Genomic DNA, 24305 nt, shown 5'->3' with positions numbered 1-24305 from the left:
AGGCCCAGGTAGGCCGGAAGGCCTTCGTCGACAACCGGAATCAAAGACTTCAACTTGGAGAGATGTGCGACGAGTAGGGTTCGTGATCGAGACAATACTGTAGAAAGGATGAAGGATTGCGCGTCGAAATGGAATCGGTAACGGTTCCGAACTGGAGCACGAGAAACACATCCGGGCCCGATTGCGGGGAAAAAACAATCCGAGGATGGAGCTGATGCCCATGCGCACTGTGATCCAAAGGAGGAGTCATCTACCTCGTGACTTCCAAAGACTTTCCAGGACAAAAACAAGTGCAAACATCTGGGCCCAACACCAGATGGTGATCTATGCGAAATGTGTGATCTGCAGCTTATATGCCTCAAACCTTTGATTTCAGCACAGAGACGGATATGGTCGGTGTCTGAGTACCCAGTGCTGAAGCGGTCGGTCTTGAAGGCTTCATCAGCACCGAGCCAGACAGGGATTCCGAAGTGGTTTGTCGGCGCAGACCATGGCAGGAGGCAGTGGTGGTCCAAAAGCCTGTCTTTGGTGCTCCAGAGTGGCTGAGATCCCTTTGGAGAAAGGCTGCTCATGTTGAGGGTAGTGTAGGAAGCTTACTCAGTATATGGTGTACACCTTTGGTGATATACCCTGCACTGAGTACAGGCAACCCTTAGTGATGGAGGAAGTGGTCCCTGATAACCAAAGCCTTCAAGTGGTAGCTGTGGGGAGCAGCTAAGGCTTACCCAGGAAGGTATACAGCAGGTGCAATTACCACAGTAGTCAATCAGATATGCCCAAACTATAAAGAACCACACCAGTGTTAGAAAAATGATGTAGTATTTATTACAATACCAACACTAAAATACTTTGGTATACCTCCTACCCGGAGATATGAATACACAACCAAATATACCATAACAGGTGAGTAATCACATAGGCCCCTATTGGGGGACAAAACCATATACTAAAAAAAGGAATGCAAAAAGGGTACCTAGTTGAGACTACCACCCCAGGGTCTGTAGGATAGGGGAATCCCAGAATCACCATAGGTAAGTTGCTAGGATTCACAAGGCACCGTATGCAGAGGTGATACCCCGGGTCAGTGTCCACAGGATAACATGGGGAAGTTGGGGTTAGGATTTTGCAGATTCAGGACCCTTCCCAAAGCACCCTGAGGAAACCCGTTGGGACAAAGAAGGTTGGAAAGCCCCAACCCATGGATACCCAGAGATGCAGGATACCTACACCAGAGAGCCCCGGTGCATAGGTGTGAAGTGGTGTCGGAACACCCCGTAGAAATCATTGAGTATCTTCGGATGCCCAGCTGCTACAGTGACTGGTGGACCCAGTCAATGAAACCCAGGCATGGATCCAAGCTGCCCTTTCTCGGGGGTACTTCAACGTAGGACGGAAGCCTTGAAGATGCAGTTGTGGAGCCCAGGCGATGCTGTAGGATCTCAGGAGCCGTCTATGAGCTGTCCCACGCCAGTCAGCGAGGAGCAGGAAGGTCAGTGGACAGCACGACCGCCTACAAGCCTTGACAAATGCAACAGACATGTTATAGGATGAAATGCAGAAATGGGGACCAGCAAGGTCCAACGAACTCCTATAAGATAGGGCTGGCCCTCAGCAATCAGGAATCGATGGCAGCAGGCACAAGGAGTCACGGGGGCCTAAGCAGCACACTGAGGATGGAGGCCCACATAGCAAGAGATGCTGTGAGGACATCACTTTTGCAGCTGGGTGATGCCTGAGGCTGGGGCTTCTTGGAGCTCGAAGACCTCTGGACTGGGGAGCCAACAAGCCTTGGCAACGGTAACCACATGTGGTACACAGGAGCTTGATTCCAGCAGCTCTAACGAGGGACTGCTGTCTACCAAATTGCACAGAAGATGGGTCAGGCCTCTGAAGAGCTACAGAACTACCACTTGTGTTGCAGAGCCTTAGAGAGTCCATGGGACAGCAGGATCCAGACACTGGCCGTCGTTGTTGAGGTGGCTGCGGGAGTAACTCCTCAACTCCAAGGCAGATTCCATCTAGCTGCCCATGATGCACACAACGTCCTTGTGAGACTGGAGGATGCATAGCCATGGAGGTTGCAGGAACTTTGCAGAGTACAGGGACAAATTTGCAGTAGGAGTCCTCCTAACAGATACAGTCTTGTCTTGGGTCCCGAACAGCCCATCAGCATAGTTCAGTGTCCATCAGCAGAAGAATCATATGGAAGAGTCTTGCAGACGATTCTTGCAAAGGAATCTTGGTCCATGTTCTTTTTCCTCCTCAGACTCTGAGTCAGAGGAGAAGGATGCTTCCAGGCTTAGTGACGACTGGAGTGGCTGTGACCCCAAACGGCTGGGTTTTTTCTCAGCGCTGTGCTTCCCTAAGATGACATGGGTGCGGTAGGACACTTGCCTCTGCATCCTCTGATGTGCCCACCTATGTTCGCTTTGGTACCAAAGAGTCTTTTCTTTGTTCAAATGGATGGTGAGGAAGGCCTCACACTTGGTATCATCGTGGTCATGAGAGATGCAGAGACTGCACATCTGGTGATAGTTCGTCCAGGGAAATGTTGATTGGCACTGGGAAAAGTATTGGAAAGGTGTCCTTTCCATCACTGATTAGGCATTTTTAAAGATGACATCTTCAAAGTGAAGGGCACTGAGCCCCGGGGACGTCCAGGGACCATAGCGGTGAGGCGTCAATTGGAGGTAACAGTCTGTGGAGTGCCATCTATAGAATGAAGCAAAGTCGAATATCGTTGAGCCAACTTTTCACAATTGATACCGGAGTAAAAAAAATGATCGGCTGGGTTCGCAGGAAAGCGCTGCAAGTCACCGGACACTGAATATTGAATATGCTACTTACCAGTATGCATCTGTTCTTGGCATGTAGGGCTGCTGACATTCATATCTGTGCATAGATCGCCGCCTAGTGTTGGGTCCGGATGTTTGCACGTTGTTGTCCTGGAAGAGTCTTCGAAGTATCCTTGGATAGGTGACTCCTCCCCTGGACTACAGTGCGCATGGGCATCCTCTCCATCCTCAGATTGTTTTTCGCCATTGTGGCAGTGATGGAGTAGATACAGAAAGTGATGACCATGCTATACAGTAATTCTGAGAGCTGCAGCTGCGACAGGCGCCGGGGAGGAGGGAGGGCGATATGAATGTCAGCAGCCCTACATGCCAAGAACAGATGCATACTGGTAAGTAGCATATTCAGTTCGAGGCATGTGGGCTGCTGAATTCATATCTGTGCATAGAATACATAGCAGTGCCCTCTATTAGCGGCGGCCACCCGTGCCAGCTGCAGCGGTCTGAAAAAGTGTCTTGAGAACAGCCTGTCCTACAGCTGCCTGCTGTTTTGATTGCACATCTACACAATAGTGTTTTGTAAATGTGTGTGTAGTGGACCATGTGGCTGCTCTGCATATATCATGCAGGGGAATATTTCCTAGGAAGGCCATGGAAGCCCCCAACTTACGTGTTGAGTGGGCTCGTGGTGGAATAGTTAATGTGCGTTTTGCCTTTTGATAACAGATTTGAATACACTTAACTATCCATCTGGCTATCCCTGCTTTGGAGATGGCGTTACCTTTGTGGTGTGGGGCAAAGGCAACGAACAGTTGTTTTGTCTTCCTGAATGGTTTAGTCCTGTCGATGTAGTACATGAGGGCCCTCCGTACATCTAGTGTATGTAGTGCCCTTTCTGCAACAGTTTGTGGGTTTTGGAAGAAAACGGGCAGTTCAATAGTCTGATTCATGTGGAACTGCGATATTACCTTGGGCATGAATTTGGGGTTGGTACGTAGTACGACCCTGTTGGCGTGAACCTGAATAAATGGCTCTTGAACGGTTAGTGCCTGGAGTTCACTAACTCTTCTTAGGGAAGTGATCGCTACTAGGAAGGCCACTTTCCAGGTAAGGAATTGAATCTCGCATGAGTGTAGAGGTTCAAAGGGTGGACCCATCAGGCGTGTGAGGACCAAGTTGAGGTTCCACATTGGAGCCGGTGGGTGACTAGGTGGAATGACCCGTTTGAGCCCTTCCAAGAATGCTTTGATGGCAGGCACTCTGAATAGAGAGAGATGCTGCCTGGTTTGCAGGTAGGCTGATATTGCGGTCAAATGGACACGTATAGAGGTGTACGCCAGATTGCATCGGTATAGGTGTAAGAGGTAACAGATGATGTTGTGGATGGATGCGTCCAGCGGGTTGATGTCATTATTACCGCAATAAATGACGAACCTTTTCCATTTGGCTGCATAGCAAGCCCTGGTAGTGGGTCTCCTGGCCTCCTTGATGATGTCCATACAGTCAGGTGGCAGGTTGAGATAGCCAAACTCTAGGACTTCAGGAGCCAGATCGCCAGGTTCAGCTGTTGCGGATCTGGGTGCTGAACCTCTCCATGGTTCTGCGTCAAATGCGCGGGTTTGATCCGCAGCCTTTGATGCGGCACCACGGAGAGTTCGAGGAAGGTGGTGTACCATGGCTGGCGTGCCCACGTGGGAGCAACTAGGACGAGTGTCAGGGAGTGTTGTCGTAGTTTGCGAGCCACCAGCGGTATCAGCGGCGCTGGGGGAAAAGCGTACGCAAATCTGCCGGACCAGTTCATCCATATCGCATTGCCCTGCGACTGCAGATGTGGGAATCTGGCGGCGAAGCTTTGGCATTTTGCGTTTTCGCTTGTCGCGAATAGGTCTATCTCTGGATGACCCCACTGCTGGAAGTACGGTTGGAGTACTGATGGGTGTAACTCCCACTCGTGCATCTGGTGGCTGTGTCTGCTGAGCAGATCCGCCATCTGGTTGTCCTTGCCAGGGAGGTGTTCCGCCATGAGGAACATGTTCCTCTGAATGGCCCACTTCCACATGCTCTGAGCCAGATGAGACAACTGTGGAGAGTGTGTTCCTCCCTGCTTTTGTATGTAGTACATGGCAGTCATGTTGTCCGTCCGGATCAACACGACTTTGTTGCACAGATGTACTTTGAATGCCTTCATGGCCAGGAAGATTGCCATCAGTTCCAGAAGGTTGATGTGCATCTTCTTCTGTTGTGTCGTCCATAGTCCCTGCACTGTGTAGTGGAGTACATGAGCTCCCCATCCCTGGAGAGACGCGTCCGCTGTCAGTACTATTTGCGGAACAGGCTCTTGGAATGGTCGGCCCTTGCAAAGGTTTTGTGGATTCCACCAATGCAGAGAGTTGTATGCCCGACCGCTCACCAACACTAGGTCTTTCAACTGTCCTTGAGCCTGATTCCACTGACGTGCTAGGCACTCCTGAAGTGGGCGCATATGTAACCTCGCGTGCGGGACTATGAAGATGCAGGAGGCCATCATGCCTATCAACTGCATAAACACTCGCGCTGGAAGCGAGTGATTGTGTTTGAACTTGGAGATCAGCAGTTGTATGCTGTTGATCCTCACTAAATTTGGCTGAGCTGTGGCCGCCAGAGTGTCTATAGTCGCACCTAGGTACTGTTGTACGTGTGCGGGCTGGAGATGGGACTTTGGGTAATTTAGTGAGAATCCCAGACTGTGAAGAAGGTGAATGGTGCGGGACATGTGGCTTGCACATTGCTGGGCTGACTTCGCTTGAACGAGCCAGTCGTCTAGGTAGGGGTAGACGTGTATATGCTGCCTCCGTAAATGTGCTGCCACCGTAGCTAGGCACTTCGTGAAAACCCTGGGCGCTGTTGTCACGCCGAAGGGAAGGACCTTGAACTGATAGTGCTGCCCCTGAACAGTGAACCTGAGGTATTTTTTGTGTGAGGGGTGGATGGGTATGTGAAAGTACGCATCCTTGAGGTCCAGTGAGGCTAGGAAGTCTCCCTGCTTGAGAAGCGGAAGGACTTGCTGTAGGGTGAGCATGTGAAAGTGCTCCGAAAGAATGTACTGGTTCAGGGGTCTCAGGTCTAATATAGGCCTGAGCGACCCGTCCTTCTTTGGAATTAAAAAGTAGAGGGAGTACACCCCTGTACCCTGCTCGTGGATGGGGACGACCTCTATAGCGCCTTTTAGAAGCATACTTTGCACCTCTTGCTGTAAGAGCGTTAAGTGCTCTGAGGACATAGGACGGTTTCTTGGTGGTATTGTGGGTGGAGTGGAGGTTAACTCCAGACAGTAACCGTATTTTATAATATCTTTGACCCACCTGTCCGTGGTGATGGAGTTCCACGTGGACAGGAACCTTTGTAGTCTTCCCCCGACAGGTGTTATGTGGTCGGGAGGAAGGGAGAGGGCGTCACTGCTTGTTCTTGGGGGAGGACCTGGTGTTGCCGTAGCCACGTCCTCTGCCCTTTGTACTGGAGCCACGATATCCACCTCGGGTGTTTTTATCGTAGGTGGTCTGTGTATTGCCTTTGTTATACGTTGGTTGTGACCCCTGTCCTCTACCTGCCCCCTTGTTTCCGGGGCGACGAAAGGAGCCGCTCCGAAAGGACTGAGTTTGGAGGGCGCCCATGGACTTTGCAGTGTCCGTGTCCTTTTTTATCTTTTCGAGGGTGGTGTCAACCTCTGGGCCGAATAAATAGTCGGGGTTGACGGGCTGGTTCAGTATGTTATTTTGTACCTCAGGCTTGAATCCTGAGATTCGTAGCCAGGCATGTCGTCGCAGCATGACGCTTGTGTTTATGGCCCTGGCAGCCGTGTCTGCAGCGTCTAGTGCACATTTGATGGAAGCATTTGTGAGTAGCTGCCCCTCTCTGATAAGAAGTTCTGCACCTTCTTTGAACTGGTCAGGGAGATGTTGGAGTAGTTGTTCCAATGTATCATAGTGCGCTCTATCGTAGCGAGCGAGGAGCGCTTGAGTGTTGGCTATGCGCCATATGTTGGCAGCCTGGGCGGCAACTCGCTTGCCGGAGGTCTCTAGCACCTTGGACTCTTTGTCCGGGGGAGGAGCGTCACCTGTCGTTTGCGAGTGTGCCCTCTTGCGAGCATTCGCTACGACGATGGAGTCGAGTGGTAATTGTCCTTTGATGTAAGTAGGATCCCCAGGTGCTGATCTGTATTTTTTATCAATCCTGGGGTTTATCACTCGTGCCCTGGTGGGTTCCTTGAAAATGTCTTTAGCTGGTTTGAGGACCCCCTTCAGCATTGGTAGAGTTTTTACATGCCTTTCTGAGGATGCAAAAGTGTCCATTAGAAAGTCATCCTCGATGGTATCTGAGTGAAGCTGTACCCCATGGTTATTTGCAGCACGTTCAATAAGAGCGTTGAACGCCGCAGTATCCTCCGTGGGAGATGTTTTTGCCCCATAGAGTTGTGGGTCCTGTGTATCGAGAGGTGCACTGGGGTCTGCAGGGTCGCCCCAAGTTTGATCAGGGTCCTGCTGGTCATCAGGGTCTGTGTCTACATGGTAGGGTGCTTGGTCATCCATGTAGTCCTCCAATGCATCCGTGTCGGAGCGCGTGGGGGAGAACCGGCGTGGATCCTGGTAGGAGGAATGGAACGGTTCATAAAGGAGAGGTTCCGATTCCACCGGCAGCTTCCTTTTTAGTGGGATCCTGAAAGGGTCCAATGGCGGTTCCGAAGTTATTCTTCGGTCGTGGAGAATCATCCTGCCCGTGTCGGCGTCGATGACCCGTGACGGAGACGTCTCGTCCGGTGGAACCGAAGTCTGGGTAACCCGTGTCCTGAGTTGGAACATCTTCGGGATTGTTGACGGAGGCAAGCCGAAGGTAATGTTGGCTGGCCCCGTAGAGGTTGCTGGAGCTCCGATCGGGCCGGAACCCGACGGGTCTTTGAGGGCCGCCTTGGTTTTGTTGCTTTGCGTCGCAGCAGGCCGCACTTGGGGCGCCTTCGAGGCTTTGGCACCGGGCAGGTCCGTAGAGCCGGGCGTGGATTTTTTCGGTGCCGGCGGGTCCTCGAGTCGAGGTGTGGAGATCACCGTCGACGTCCTCGATAGGTGAGGCATCGGCGTCGTCGAGGGAGCGACGCGAGGCGAAGCGGGCGGTATTGCCCTCGGTGTTGTTGGCGTCGGTAGCCGAGTAGGTTTCTCGGTGCCGATGGCCTTTTTCCGCTTGTCGACTCCGATGTCGCCCGATTCCAGTTCGGCACCGAAGTCCCTCTTGGTGCGGTCGGTGCCGACGCGTTGCGTTGGCGTGGAAGGCCTCGATCCCACTAGCGCTACTTTCAGTTTCGGTTTCGTATGAACCGGAGCAGCTTTCGGTTTCGGTTTTGTGGTAGGGAAACCAGCTGGCTTATGCAGCAATGGCTGCTGCTGAACGTCCGAGGCCGGGCCCGAGGGCGGGGCCGAAGAACTACGGGATGGGTCTCGGGTAAGGCCCGAAGGCGATCCCTCGACCGGAGCCAAAGGCTGTGGCGCTGGTGTTTCTTCGGTGTGAACAGGTAGGCCTTGTTCATCATTGGAGCTACTCTCTTCGGCCCCTAAGGCCTCCTCGTTGTCTCCTACCTCGGTGTCGTCTTCACCTCTGTGGAAGAGTGACTCGTCGCCCTCGTCCGATCCGGGGTCGTGTTCGGAAACGGGACTGGAGGGTATGACTTCTAATTCTTCGACGTCGGCCTCGTCGAAGATGTCTGTTGGGGCCGGTGCCGCGTGCTGCGCCTCGAGTCTCGCCGCTCTTCGGTTCCTTAGAGTCTTTTTGGAACGGAACCGGGCACAGGCCATGCATGTCGATTCGTCGTGGTCCGGCGAAAGGCATTTGTTGCACACCGGATGGACGTCTATGTGTGGGTACTTCGCATTGCATACCGGACACCGTTTGAATGGCGTCCTGGATTCCATCGTCGAAGTAGTCGATGGACAGGTAAATGCGAAAGAAGTCGGCGCTGAAAGTTAGTAAACTAGCAAAATGCTATCGAGACCCGATCGATAAACAGTACCGACGCGAACTAAAGGCCTTTTGGCCTCGACCAAATATTTTCCTAACTTGAGCTAAGATAGCACATCCGAACCCAATGGCGGAAAAAAACAATCTGAGGATGGAGAGGATGCCCATGCGCACTGTAGTCCAGGGGAGGAGTCACCTATCCAAGGATACTTCGAAGACTCTTCCAGGACAACAACGTGCAAACATCCGGACCCAACACTAGGCGGCGATCTATGCACAGATATGAATTCAGCAGCCCACATGCCTCGAACACTTCCAAACCAGATGGCAGAAAAAAACAATCTAACATGGAGGCGATACTCATGTGCTCTGCCAACTAAGGAAGGAATCACTATACCTGGTGGTTCAAAACACACCTTTGAAGAAAAATAACTTGTAAATGTTCAAGCCCAACACTAGATGGCAGGAGTATGGAGAGCATGTGTATCTACAGCAATACATGCTACGAACATAATGCACCCCATTTTTTCCTTTCAATTGGTACCCCCAGTAAGCAAACGCAGATCTGTCATGTGGATAATGTTACTCAACTGCAATAAAATAATCCATGACCTGGGGAAAATAGAAGTAACTTTCGAAATCCCTGCTGATTAGTGAAACTTATCGGCACATATGTTTTTAATTGACAATATAATTATTCTTGGCAATACCTCCTTCTGACACCATAATTTTTATTTAGGCCTTCTAAAGCAGAAGGGCAGTAGTCAACTGAATATTAAAAGGGAAATTCAAGGGAGTGTTGTACTCATCAAAATCTTTAGGGATCAATAGCTGTACCTACTTTTCCCCATCATGTACACTCTCCTCTTCCCCAGTAATAAATATGCAGATTTGCACAATGCTGCCTTAAGCCGCCAATTTAGGCAATAAAGTAATTGAAACAAATCCCTGAAAAACATTGATTTTGTTGAAAATGTAACACTGAGCGTTGAGCCATATAACTCACGAAATCATTAAAACAATGCAAAAGAAAACATGGTTGTTCATTTTTGTACAGGGTTGGCAGGAGTAAACATTGTGATAAATGCTGCATAGCCCTGAAGCCTAGTAAGAGGATAATGTGGTAAGAAACTTCTGGTGACTGACTTTGTTATATCGCAACGAACACACTGTATTTGTAAGAAAACCTATGCAAACCATAAATACCTTTTCCCATTTTAGATATGCTGTCAAGCATGCCAGTACATCTCCTTTTGCACGGTGCTTCATAAGCGACTGCATAGCCTTATTCACCACGCCAGGCAGTAGGAATATATCTTGCCAAACACTTATGATGAACAATGTTAATTTGGCAGATTCTGGAAAGTCTAAAGAGGGGAATACAAGAAAACAGTTTTACCACCTGCTCCTCTGCCTGTTTTTAAACATCAAAGAATAAAACATTCTCATAACATTTTCATTAAAAAACATTCACGGGGCGTGGCTTGGCAGGCCATCATGGCGGACGCTGCTTAAGTAAGCTCCGTCCACCCACGCCGAAAATACTACCTACATCCTTCTAAATCCTGCCCTGGAATGACTGTTCGTGATCCGTTGATCGCCGCATAACAGTGGGAGTGCAGTGCGGTCGCTGAATTGGGGGCTGGAGAAGTCATTGCCGTGAACGCCCCGAGGATCTCGAGCGGCGCCATTGCAGGTCGCGCGGGGACGGCTGTTGTGGCGCTGTGGAGCGGGTCGCAGTTCGGCGCCCGCGACCCGGACATCGCGGGACCTGGGCCTCTTCAACCCCCCCCGGAGGCTGCACTGAGGAGGAGCGCTGCGGCTGGTGAGACTTCGCCGCTGGTCCCCCCCCCCCCCCCCCCCTCGCGGCCGCCATTGTGGTGGTGCGGTGTCCGGGGAGCTACGGAGCCTCAGCAGGGGGATTGCCCTGGTCCGGGCCAACGCTTGCGAAGCCTGAACGGAGATCGCTGGGAGAGTGGTGCCTGGTGCCCTGGAGCAGGGCGGAGAGGTGCGTGGATCGTAGCCTCATCCTCTGTCAGGTGGCCGCCATCCTTTCCGCGCTGTCGGGGCGGTGCTGTGGGCCCATGGCGCTGCCAGGTCTTCCTTCCAGGGATCGAGGTGCTTTTGAGGCCTCTGGTGCCCACGGATGGGGCGGACTATGTGGAAATTGACTGGACACCTGGGGTGAGTGTCGCAGGCTGACATCCCCCCCCCCCCCCCGGTGCCAGAGACTGGGAGGTGGTGGCGACATCGTGCAGTGGCGCCTGGTGTCGATCCTCCACTTCTCTACGGCGATTGCTGATGCTGTATCCTGATTTGGCTGGCTGGATCCCTGGGGGCCATACCTCGTGCTGGTGGGGGCGGGTTCACCTGAGCCTTCGCTCTTGGCCAACGCCGTCTGGGTTCGCTGGTGTGCTGCCCTGGGAGTCGGCGGGGGACACGTCAGAGCGACGAGGTGCCGTGAGCGGCCATTGCCGCTGCCCCCCTTTCCGGTGCCCCTCTGGGTGATCGTCCCTGGGCTCAGGGAATCTACAGGGAGATTAGTTGGTGCGGTCAGATCCATCCTGCACGCCTGGTGCTCCCGCTGTGTCTGTAACATCCAGGCCTCCGCCATCTGAGACGATCGCTTGCCCAGGGGTGAGGACCATCACCCCCCCTTACTATTAAGACGGTCTTTCGTCCTCATGGGCAAGGGTGGGCCAAGTGGGGCCGGCCCCAAACAGGGCACCATGGACCAGTACGCCACGGCGCCGGGTGGTGCGGCCGGCGGTGGTGTGAGCGGCGCGGCCCCTGACAATGCGGCCCTCTTGGCAGCGATCAACGGTGCCTGGGACATGCTTGACGCCAAGATTGGTGCAGTGGGGTCGGAAGTTTCTTTTCTGCAGCAAGACCTCCGCAAAGCAGTGGACCGGATAACTGAGGCCGAAACAAGAGTGTCCACAGTGGAAGATTTGGTGACCTCCCTTCAAAAGAAGGTAAACAAGCTATCCGTAGTCACGCAGGAACTGGCATCTAGGGTGGAGGATGCGGAGGGGCGTGCACGACGGAATAACCTGCGATTCGTGGGCCTGGCTGAGGGTTGTGAAGGGGCGTCCATGACAAACTTTATTACCACGTGGCTCAAAGACATCCTGGCTAAAGATCTCTTATCCTCCGCCTTCGTGGTTGAAAGGGCGCATAGGGCCCTGACACGGAGACCCCCCCCCAGGCGAGGCCCCAAGGTCAGTTATCGCCAAGATCATGAATTACGCGGACCGAGATGCTATTTTGCGATTCGCCAGGACGCACAAGGACTGCTTTATACGCGATTCCCGCTCCATTTTAATATTTCCAGACTACACACGCTTGGTCCAGCAACAGCGTCAAGCCTTCATGGCCGCGAAGCGCAGACTAGGTCACTAAATGTTCAATACATGTTACTATATCCAGCTCGGATGCGAGTGATATAGAACTCCTAGTCATACTTTTTCGATACCCCGAGGCGGTTTTCGCATGGTCGGATGAGCGCCCTCAGCTCCGTGCGGACTCTCCACCGGCTGTAGACTCAGACTCCTCCCGCAGCTCTCGCACTCAGAGGCCACGTCGCAACAAGTCCCAGAAGCGTCGGGGGCCCGGCTCGGATAGAGTGTCACCGAGCCCCGAGCGACAGCCATGAAGTCCCCAGACTGCTCCGTATCTCATGAGGCGATTTAAATGACACTGCATTCGGCAAATGTTATATTGTAATGTCGTTCCCAGGGCGGGCGTGGGGTTTGACCACAGGTGGTCGGGCCACGGACGCCGTACAGTTCTTGATCTTATAGGTTCATGGGGTGGGCGGGGATCCCTTGGTGTGAATTCTGTGGGCTCCCTGTTGGGGGTCCGCTGCTGTTTATACCGCGACAGATGCTCCTTGTTTTTGGTAGTGTCGGGTGGGGGGATATCCGTGCGGATGTGTTGTTGGTGTTTTTTGTTTCTTTTGGTTTGTTCTATATGCAGGCGATTGTGTGTCTTTTCAGCAGCTCTGCTAGCCCAACTCAGCCGATATTCCAACCCCCATGACACCCGGTGCGGACAGCTCCCTCGGGGACCTTATGGTGGTATCATGGAACGTCCGGTGGCTATTGAACAAGGTGAAACGAGGAGCCATACTGCGACAGGCAAAAAGGTATGGGGCTGATGTCCTGCTTTTACAAGAAACCCATCTAATGGGTATGAAGGCCCCATGCCTAGCTCGCTTTGGGTTTTGCCACATTTACCATGCAGGGTTCACAAGAGGCTCTAGGGGGGTGGCGATACTCGTACATCGTAGAGTCCCGTTTGAGTACCATGCACATAGAGCGGACCCTGGAGGCAGATTTCTCTTCGTCACAGGCATGATCTGTGGTGAACAGATAAAGATTGGTAGCGTTTATGCCCCTACCCACTAGGAGCCACCTTTATCGAAAAGTTACTTGGGGTATGGGGCTCCCTTCCGACTGGGTTGACACTGTTGGGTGGGGACTGGAACAATACAATGGGGCCACAGGACCTCCAGCGGGTCGGTGACGCCCCTCAATCATCGGGTCCAACCAAACTTTATACCCTGGCATCCACAATGAACTGGGCAGATATATGGCGCGAGTTCCACCCTTCGGAGCGTGATTACACATATTTGTCGATGGTCCATGGGTCCCAGTCCCGCTTGGATTATTTTTTCGTCCCCCGGGTTTATCTTCATAGATTCTCTCAGGTACGGCATCAACCCCGGGGTCTGTCCGATCATTCTCCGGTCTCAATGCAATTCCACACGGCCTCCCGCAGGGCCCCATTCCGCTGGAGGATGTCCCCATGGTACCTCCGCAATCCGGCTTATCGTGATATGCTCCATACGGCGATTGCTACCTACCTAGCGGAGAACAGCCCTTCTGCTCCCTCGAACATTGTCCTCTGGGAGGCGCTCAAGCCCACTGTCCATGGATACGAAATTAGCTATCGTGCGCAAGAGAAACGTACACGCCGTGCGCAGCTCGACGCCCTTGAAATGCGTCAGGCGGACTGGTTTTCCCAACTCAGTGTCAATCCTTGCCCCATTATTTGACGCAATTTAGTCCTCGCCCAGCAGGAATTGCGCCAGTATTTGCTTAGCGAAGCCAAAGAGATATGGGAGGCTTCGCAACATCGGATATCTCAGTGGGGGGACAAGTTCAGTACAATGCTGCATAGATTGTGCCGGGCGAACAGTGCCCCGGCCGTCACGCCGGTTGTCCGAGGTCTGAACGGGTCCCTGCATGCATCGCCTGTGGATGTAGCAGAAGAATTTGCAAAGTACTTTACGTCACTCTATGCCCGGAAGGAGCAGATTTTGGCGGAACTCATAGCGGAGTTCCTTGTGGATATCCCTCCTCGTAAGCTCTCGGACACCGTCTGGGAGCGCCTGGAGCTTCCCATTACATTAGAGGAATTAACCGGCGCCCTTGGTGCGATCCAGCCAGGCCGAGCCCCGGGTCCCAATGGAATTTCTTAGATCCCATATGCCTCTCTTGGGACCACATCTGCTGGCGACCATTGCTGACGTGTCGGACAAGGCAAGGCTCCCTAGAGACTGGCGGCACGCGGAAATCGTGCTTTTTCTCAAACCAGGCCGTCCCCCCGAAGATCCTTCTTTATATCGGCCCATTTCGCTGATCAATTTCGAACCTAAACTGCTAGGGAAAGTTTTGGCGGACCGCCTTCGGGGGTGTATTACCGATTTGATTCACCCCGACCAGTCGGGCTTCATGCCGTGGAGGGCTACTAGGCATAACATCAGAAGAGTTCATAAGGCTATCGCGGCCGCACCCACGTTAGGCCGTCCAGCTGCCCTATTGCTAGCCAATATTGATAAATCGCTGAGCTGGGTTTACCTTTTCCAGCTGCTCGAAGCAATCAACTTTGGACCTCGGTTCCTGTCATATGTACATCTACTATACACCGACATGACGGCATCGGTTCGAATCGCAGGACACCGCTCTCGCCCATTCCCGATACAGAGGGGTACACGTCAGGGATGCCCACTGTCTCCTCTGCTGTTCGCTCTGGCGATCGAGCCCCTGGCGGCCTGGGTCAGGAGTGACCCAGTGCTCAGGGGATTCGAGTGGTCCCGCTCACGATCGGATCGGATTGCGTTGTATGCCGACGACGTTCTTTTCTTCATGACGGACCCGTGGTTATCGGGCCTTCGTATATTGGAGATCCTCAGGGTGTTTGGTGGCATCACCGGCCTCCACGCCAATCCAGCTAAATCTATCCTGTTCCCAGTACATTGACATCAAGGCCGTGAATCGTGGGCAGTACAATTATCCCGGGCCTCAGAGGGTTTTAAATACTTAGGGATTTTTATCTCCCCGTGCCCCAAGATCTCATGGGCTGATAACATCACCCCTCTGTTGGCCAGACTTAAAAATGAAACAATGGTATGGTCCGCTCTTCCATTATCCCTATATGGGCGCTCAGCCATTTTAAAAATGGTTTGTCTGCCTCGGATCCTATACCGCCTCCAAAATTTTCCTTATCCTATTCCTCGCACGTGGTTTGCCCAGGTGAACGCCATACAAAATAATTTCCTATGGGGAGGGGGAGCTGTTCGCGTGGCGCTCCGCACTTGCATTCAGTCTACATATTGCAGGGGGATTGCGGCTGCAGACATTTACTCATACTACGTCGCATCACACATCCTTGTGATCAACGAACTTTGGTATAATTCTCCCACTGATCCGGCCTATGCAATCGAACAGGCCGCAATGGAGCGGGTCCCCCTGCTCCATTTACTCTACAGCCACACAAAGCTAGATAATTTACCGCCTGCTAGCAGACAAGACGTCCAGCTATGGAGGGCCAAGACCAGACAAATGGGTTGGAAGGGGCGTCTTACTGGACAGACTCCCTTGTGGCAGGGTACGTACCAGAGATCTGCTGACACGTTGAGAGGGTTTCGGGGTTGGGACCTGGTGGGAATATCTACCCTGGGCGATGTTATGAAGGGCTCGACCTTGAAATCTTTCCAGCAACTACAGACCGACTTTCGCCTCCACAAGTCGCAATTTTATAAATTTTTACAGCTCCGACACGCACGCTCACCCCAGATCCGCAATCTGGAGGCCCTCCCTGACTTTTCACCCCTTGATGGTCGCCTGTTGATGGGGGACCTCGGAATGCACAAAATCGCCAATACCCGGCTAGCTTGGACTGCAGACATTCCCGAATTGACGGATGACGATTGGGCGGAGGCGATCGCCAGTCCACGGGGCGCGGCCGTTTCCACCCGGTTCAGACTCATCAATTCAAATACTTACACAGAGTCTACTACACGAGGATGCGACTGTGGCAAATGGGGGTCATTCAGTCCCCTGAGTGCCTGCGGTGTGGTAGAGAGGAAGGTTCCTTCTTCCATACAGTTTGGGCTTGCATAGCCCTACAGCCCTTCCGGAACAGAGTCAGGACGTGTCTTAATGAGGTGCTGGGGTGGATGCTTCCACTGGACCCACGGCTGTTCTCGTTACATTCCACTGACGACATAGGGGGGAATAGATATAAACAGCACCTACTGTTCCTCGCCCTTACCATAGCAAAGCGCGACATAGCTCAGGGATGGAAGGCATCCTCTTCCCCGATTATAAGCAAATGGAAGTCCGAATTGGATAAGTGTATGGGTGCGGAGATGGCTGTATTTGAGGCTAGGGGCTCCCCAAGGAAACTTCTCAAAGTATGGGCGCGATGGGCAGCTTACCGCGGAATTGATTTGCCCCCTGTCCCTGAGGATGACCCCCGAGTTGCCCTCCCAGCTCTTCGGCATGCGTCCCTTAGGGTGGTAACGATGGCCGGTTTTATTATTTTACTGGGTTGTCTGCTGTGAATCTGCTGAATCATGTATTCTCATTTAGACACTGGTCCATTGTCTGCACAATGTTTTTGATTATTGTTTTCCATGCACGTTCTGCAAGGTTTGTTTCTTCACATAGAAATGGGTATCGATGCACACATTGTTCAACTGCTTCACTGTACCATTGAAGGGCCGTTGCCTTGTGTATCGAAATATGACCAATTAAAAATTTTGTTTTAAAAAAAAAAAACATTCACAAACTGCCTTTTAACATAATTCAAATAAATTTAAAACACACAGTTAATTGGACTCATCAGACCACTTTTGTGAAGGACGTCTTAGGGAAATGGATGCATTTCAATAACTAAAAATGAGTGTTAGAAGCATTTCTTTAGGTGTAGAGGTTAATAAACATACTATGATTAATGCTAGAATCCTGGACCAGATTCAGGATTTATGTAAAAACAACGAAATAATTCAGCCTTGATTTAGAACTTATGTAGTGCACATGGTGGAAATGACTGTGATTGTCTTACCATTAAAAATACCCATTTAGGTCATGTTTAGAAGGTAGGTAGAAAAGTAGGGAACAATCAACAGTAAAACTAAAACTGCCAGTCATTTCGGCATCTCCCCTTCTGCTGCTAAAAGCAAGTGTGGGTATTTGCAATAATTACTAGGAGTTGTGTTACATTACTATTACATCTAAGGTTAATTTCAGAAAAAGTCTGTAATGCTGCAGAACGAAAAATTGTCAAGTGCCACATTTCAAACCAATTTTCTGCTCCGCAACATTACTAAATGGTTCTAAGTTAACTTGATCAGCTGTGAAATTGAAAGTTGCCACCTTCTGGATTCCCTGCCTGGAGGACTGGGTACTTCCACTAAAAGTCAAGTGTATTTTTAGGTCAACATTATTTAGTGGTTTGACCACTATACTAACAGTGAGCTATGTCGTCTAGATACTTCAGCAACATTCTACTTCTTCAGGATATTGATTGTGAAAAGAAAGCCAACTATTCTTGTTTGAAAGGTTTACAGATTTCCTTTAGGGCTTCTGGGCTCACCCTTGGCAGATACACCGGAGCTGAAAGGCTGTCCTGGGAAAAATTGAGAAGTAACACTGTAATAAACCAACCAAATCAGGGTTAAAGGAACAGGGAATATATATCCTCACCAAGTTTAAGTAAAAAGAGCCAAAAATAATAAAAAAAGTATAGCCAAAATGAATATGATTTGGCAAGGGGATCAAAGATTATGATGCATAATTTCCCAAATGAAGCACTGGAGACAAATAATGGAACGATAATTAAAGGGAAGGAAAGGCCTCTTTTTGTATGGTCACTCCTAAAGTTTTGCATGGATGCTTCTGTTTTTTTTTTTTTTTTTTTTTAAACTCGCACATTGGCTAACCAAACATCAGTGCCCTGACCTTACATTGTGTATTTTTTGTTGGCTTATACACAATTGGCCTGAGCTAAGTTACTTATAAGTCCCCAGTTAGGAAACTGGGCTTTTGTTGCAGTTGTCCCCCCACTTTTTCTTCCTGACAGCCACCGTATGAAGCTCGAGGCCTCAGCCGCCCTACGCAACACCACAGAGTAGGAGGCTCCCTACTCCGTAGCCACAGTACGGGGAGAAAGCATACCAAGGTCTTGAGAGGTATCTAGATAACTGGAACCACCCAAATCCTCTCTCCAGTCCAGCTCCTCAAGTTGGTCTGCTAGAGGGTTAATAGACCCCTAGAGGGTTAACAGACCCCTCCCAGTCCTCCCCACCCTCCTCTGGCTGCCACTCAGGGTGGTAGGGAACTGTACTGATGTTGGTCCGGCACCTTGTCCATATCGGGGGTGAGGCCGGGGTCGACGCCGGTTGGGGCACAACCGGCGTCGTCACTGGAATCGGTGTCGGGGAAGGTACCGTGAGATTGAATGGCACCGATCCAGATCCAGGGCTCGATCCTTGGGGACCCTGCGGAGCCGGGGCAAGAGCCATGGGCATCGAAGGCCCATGGCCTCCAGCCGAGTCCGTGGGGCCTGAAGGACGTCTGTGGAGTCGGGCTGCCCAAAGATGCTGTGCAGCGCTTCGTAAAATTGATGAAGCTGGGCAGGGGACGCTCCGGCTCTGGGAATGGGAGGGAAGAGCGGAGCCGTACCAGCGGGCTCCGAGTAAGGAGCCGGAGAGCGACGAAGCTCCAGGTCCAGCGTCACGTCGGCCGACTGACAGGGAGAAGGTGAAGAGCGACAATGCTTCTTCGCCATCTTCTTGTGCTTCGACTTACCCGAAGAGTGGGAAGACTTTGATGACGAGTGCTAATGGCTCTGTGACCGGTCCCACGACCTTCCCTTTGACCGGGACCTCGAGGGCGCGGAGCAGACTGCTGTGCCTCAAAAAGCTTTTGGGACTGCTACCAAAAAGACTTCGGGTTCAGGACCCGGCAGTCGGAGCACGACTTCGGGTCGTGGTCGCGCTCCAGGCACCAAAGCACACGAGGTGCGGATCGGTGATCGACATCAACTTGTGACAGGAGTCACAGGGCTTGAAACCGGGCCGACAGCTGGACATCCCTCGTGCACCAGGAGTCAAAGACTCAAAAGACGTTGACAAAAAGTTGAAAAAAGTTAGTGAAAAAACGACAAAGGGGCAAGCTCTCTATGGATCTGCGCTGGCTGGTGCGGAAAAAGAAAGAACTGACGTCAGCGTGCAGGGCAGCGTCTAAGTAGACACCGTGACGTCATCCCGGCGACCACGACCCCGACAACGGAGTCGGCCAACGCCACCTACCGACGCGCAGGGGTACTGCTGAGAAAACATTCCTCCGGATCCAGTCTGAAGCCTGGGGATAAGTCTTAGGTAAGGAATCTATAACTAATAGTCTCTTTCAGATATTTTTTATACAAACACATTGGTCTGAGTTCAGTCTTTGAGGGTGTGGCATCATCCCTTGCCGGAGTGTGTACAATAAATACTCAACACTACCCTCTGATAAAGCCTTACTGTTCTCTCACACTACCACAAACAGAGAGTAAGGTATTATCAACTTTAGCCTCTGCCTATCTGAGGGGATCCACTGGACTCTGTGCACACTATACCTTACTTTGGTATAGTATATACAGAGCCAGCTTCCTTTAAGGGAGTAGCAAGTAGGGCCAAAGGGCACCTCACCTGGGGTAACTGCACCCTCTATTATGCTGCACTCCTGTGGGAGGGGGCAAAGTCCTAGCTCTGATTAGAGGAGTCTCCTCATTTTCAAGATGGAGCGGACTGAAAAGTTTGCTTAAGTTCGACTCTTGCACCTGAGGTGTGGAGTTGACAAAGGTGGGCACTCCTCCTAGTCTTTCAAAGTTTTACAGCCGGTTTTCCCACCCAAAGTGGGGGTGTAAAGTAGGGGCTGCAAACTGCTGCTAGCAGCAGTGGGTGTGGTCGAATTACAAAGGCAGTATGCCTTTGAAGCTTCTCCTTCGAGCACTGTGCCCATACTGGCTGAGGATGTGTGACACCTCCGTCCAGAATGTGCATTGTTTCTGGTACCAGAGAGCAGAGGCTCTTCACCCAGGGGTCCAGAAACATGTCTGTGTTTGGTAGGCTGCCTAAAGCCAGTCAGTGTCCACACCCGGGTCGTAGGTTTTCAGGGGGCACCTCTGAGGTGCTCTCTGAGTACATGGTTTATTAAATCTCACACTGGCATCAGTATGGATATATTACAAGGAGTTGCTTGGTACCAAACACTCCTTGTGACAGTGAAGCCATCATGGTGCTGGGGAACTCGAGTTGACGAGTTTCCAGCCCATTTACTCTTTCCGGCTTCTCTGGCACTTGCAATATTTAAGAATTGACTTAAGTATTGTAGGGGCTTATCTACAGCTAGAGGGGTCACTTACCTAGGCAGTGCTGGCTGTTATGGCACCTAGGCAGGGTGCCATGTCGACAATGCCGTTTCTTTCACCTCACTGAGGCATGCAAGCAGCAAGGAAAGTGGCATGGTAAAAGTGAGGGGGTCCCCCAGGTGACCCTCTTCAGATTCCAGGCCCTAGGTACCCAGGTGGCAGAAGTACCAATTGTGGATATGTTTTTAGGGAAAAAGCATTGGCACAGGGGACCTGGTTGCCAGGGACCCTGTGCCCTACAATCAAAACCACATCAAATACCAGGTAAAATGTGGGGTCAAACCATGTTACAGGATGCCCTTTCTCACACCCCGGGACACAGCTGTTTCCCTGCATGCACCAGTAAAGGAAATCTGTGTTTGCTCCCACCTGATGGGAGTATTTTAAAAACTCCTGCCATGCAAGAGCAAACACAAAGTGTTCCCTGCCAATGGGAGGTTTGAAAATGCCCACGCTGGCTGGGAGCAGATTTTTGAGCTGTTCGGTAAACAGATAAAAATATTACTCTCGCCTGGTGGGAGCAGCGTAAGTCGATCCCTCGCAGCCCCCAACAAGGGTATGGTGGGTCCCCTAGGTGGACTTCAGGGAACCCTACTTCAAGTAAAGTGGGTTCTGGAAGATGGGGTCAGTGGGTGGCTAACGGTTCTGGGAGGGGGGCCGCGCGGCCCCTCTCCTCTTTATTTTCAGTAGTTGTCCTGGGGGACGGGTGTCCCCAGGGCAAAATAAGCGTCGGGGAGGGAGGCCACACAGCCCGTCTCCCCTTTAATAAACAAAAAGGTCCGATGGATGGGTTCTAATAAAGCTCATGGAGGGAGGTATATTGCCCACCTCTTTAAAATAAATAAGGACCCAGGGGATGATGTGTTTCCCGGGGCCTACTGAGGCACGAGGAAGGAGGCCACAAGCCCCCTTCCCTTAGAAAAAGAAAAAAATATATGATATATATATATATATATACACATATATATATATACATATACACATATATACACACACACATATATACACACACACACACATATATATATATATATATATATATATTCGCAAACACTCTCCATCGAGAAAAGGGAGCACGGACCACAGGATTCTTGTTGAATATCTGCTTTATTCGTTGACTCAGACAGACAAGACGGCCATTACGCGTTTTATCCCTCCTGGGGGACTTGATCACATGACATATATATATATATATTCACTTAAATATATATATTCACTTAAAAAACCATAGGTTTCACACATGTTATAGTTAGCTGGACATTTCACTCGTAAAAAACCAATGAAATTCCCCCGTTATAGTTAGTTCAGATAACTATAACTCGCGCGACCGCCACTCTATCACAAGGATGATGTCATGAGTGATGCCACTGACTATGTCATGAGTGATGTAATATGTGACGTCATGAGCAGTGGATTGCGGGCGCGCGAGTTATAGTTATCTGAACTAACTATAACGGGGGAATTTCATTGGTTTTTTACGAGTGAAATGTCCAGCTAACTATAACATGTGTGAAACCTATGGTTTTTTAAGTGAATTTGCAAGGATTTTTAAATGCTAATTCCTAACTATAACGTGTGTGAAACCTATGGTTTTTTAAGTGAATTTCAAAGGTTTTTTAAATGCTAAGTTATGTATGTTTTATTATATTTTTTATATATATATATATATATATATATATATTTTTTTTTTAAGGTTATATATATATCTTTATTTTTTTTTAAAGGTTTTTTACCGTGCGCGCACCCCGCGATTTTTGGGAAAAAAAATAACATGTTTTTTTCACCCTTCGGGGTCCTTCAGGGACCCCCTGACAAAGGCTAGGGGGTCAGGAACTCTCTACCCTGCACCCTTTTCACGTTCTCCACCTTTCTTTTTCCCTGTCACACACACAACACACAAAATGGTGGACGACACTTCCTGATTTCGACCGATTCGAATGTTGACTGACATGTAACCACCAATCAGAATTACGCTCGCGCACCGCACCGTGCGCGCACGGTGCACGCACGGTGCGCGCTTATAGATATTTATGTACTTTTAACTGCAATTTTCTCAGGAACTACTGTACAGATTGACACCATATATGCAAAAGGCACATGCCTGACCTGAGGACTACCTCTTTGCCAAATTTAAAGTAATTCTGTTCAGCCGTTCGGGCTGTACCTTCGACTAAAGGTCCTATGGGAAAATGCATGGGGAAAACGCGTTTTGGGACCCCCCTTTTTTCTCAGCCCCCGCTTGACTAATCACCCCGAGACTTTCAGGGTAGGAGCGGACCGGAGTGCCCCGCTAGTTTTGAAAATTTCGCGAGGATCCGTCAACCGGCGCCAAAGTTATTCAAAATAGAATTTTCAGATTTCCTATGGAAACACGGTCCTAACTATAACTATCTACTGGCGACCGCCAGTAGATTATATATATATAGCCCTGTCTAAAGGTCCTATGGAAAAATGCATGGGAAAAACGCGTTTTGGGACCCCCCTTTTATCTCAGCCCCCGCTTGACGAATCCCCCCGAGACTTTCAGGGAAGGAGCGGAGCGTAGCGCCCCACCTATTTTGAAAAATTCACGAGGATTCGTCGACCGGCGCCAAAGTTATTCAAAATAGAATGTTGCGGATTTCCTATGGAAACGTGGTCCTAACTATAACTACCTACTGGCGACCGCCAGTAGGTAATATATATATATATCTCTATATTTTATTTTTTATTCATTTATTTATGCATTTTCAAGAGCAAAAAATAGGCAGACATAAATACAGGCAATGTATCATGACAAATGTACAGGTTAAACTGATACAATGAAATAATGAAACTAGCATTGAGGCTAGAAAAGCACATTGAGCAATATATCCGTGCATAAAAAACACATCAGAGGTGGTATAATAAGGATGACTATAGGTACACACAGTGGCAGCGTACAGTCTTGAGATGACAGAAGCATATAACCCACATGGATAGCTCAGGGAGGTGCCACATTATCAGTTTGTGTGTTTTCGGATCCCTCAATAGGATGTGACAGCAGGTATGCCGTGAGGGGTCCCCAATTATCTCGAGGGCGGGAAGTTAGGGGGAGCAGTTCAGCAAAGGCGTGCATCTGGTCCTGCCAGAATACCATGTCCTGGATCCAGTCCTTGAATTTAGGTGCTCTGTCCCGACCCCACCGGCATGCTATGTGCCGTTTGGCGAGAAAGAGGCTGAATGAGACAAATTTCCAGTATTTTACTGCTAGGGCCTCAGTGTATCCAAGGACAGCGAAAGTGTGTGCGGGAGATGTAACGAGGTCATTTGTTCCAGGGCTTCGAGTACACGGAACCAATACTCCTGCACGGCATGGCAATCCCAGGCCAGGTGAAGGAAGTCCGCCCCTGCGATCCCACACCGGTCACATGTATCATTGTCATGCAACTTAAAGCTATGAAGTCTAGCAGGTGTATAGTATGTGCGGTGCAAACATTTGTAATGGAGGATACGGAGGCGACAACTGGACGTGCTTCGTTCAGTTTACTTGCAACAATAGGTCCACTGCCCATCCCAATTCTACTGACCATTTGTCCCTAGCTGTAGTCTGCGTGATGCTCTGAGTGGTGTACAGATTATGGTATAGGGAAGAAACCAGGTGGGGCGCCGCATCTTTATCTAATATTAGGCGCAGAGAGGTAACTTAGGGGGGTTCCCGAGGGAAGGTGGGTGTATGTTCCTTAAGTCCCTGGCGCAATCGGATATATAAAAAAATATCCATGAGGGAAGGTGGTTGTGTGGAGAAAAGTTGTTGCGAGGTGCGGAATTTACCATGAAGGTAGAGGTCCCCCCAGGTTTTAATGCCAT

General features: G+C 50.6%; 1 protein-coding gene across 1 annotated transcript in view; it reads right to left on the bottom strand.

The window, feature by feature from the left end:
- The window catches only part of ICE1 (interactor of little elongation complex ELL subunit 1), a 591393-nt gene that overhangs the window by 89650 nt on the left and 477438 nt on the right, over nucleotides 1–24305 (bottom strand). The window contains exon 15 of the mRNA XM_085606774.1: nucleotides 9978–10138. Within this exon, the coding sequence (XP_085462900.1) occupies nucleotides 9978–10138 (161 nt within the window). The remainder of the gene's footprint in view (nucleotides 1–9977; nucleotides 10139–24305) is intronic.

Source organism: Triturus cristatus, chromosome 5_2, assembly GCF_964204655.1.
Source record: "Triturus cristatus chromosome 5_2, aTriCri1.1, whole genome shotgun sequence".
In the NCBI taxonomy this organism is placed as follows: domain Eukaryota; kingdom Metazoa; phylum Chordata; class Amphibia; order Caudata; family Salamandridae; genus Triturus; species Triturus cristatus.
The sequence above is the reverse complement of the archived record's forward strand: the minus strand, read 5'-3'. Positions and strand labels throughout refer to the sequence as shown.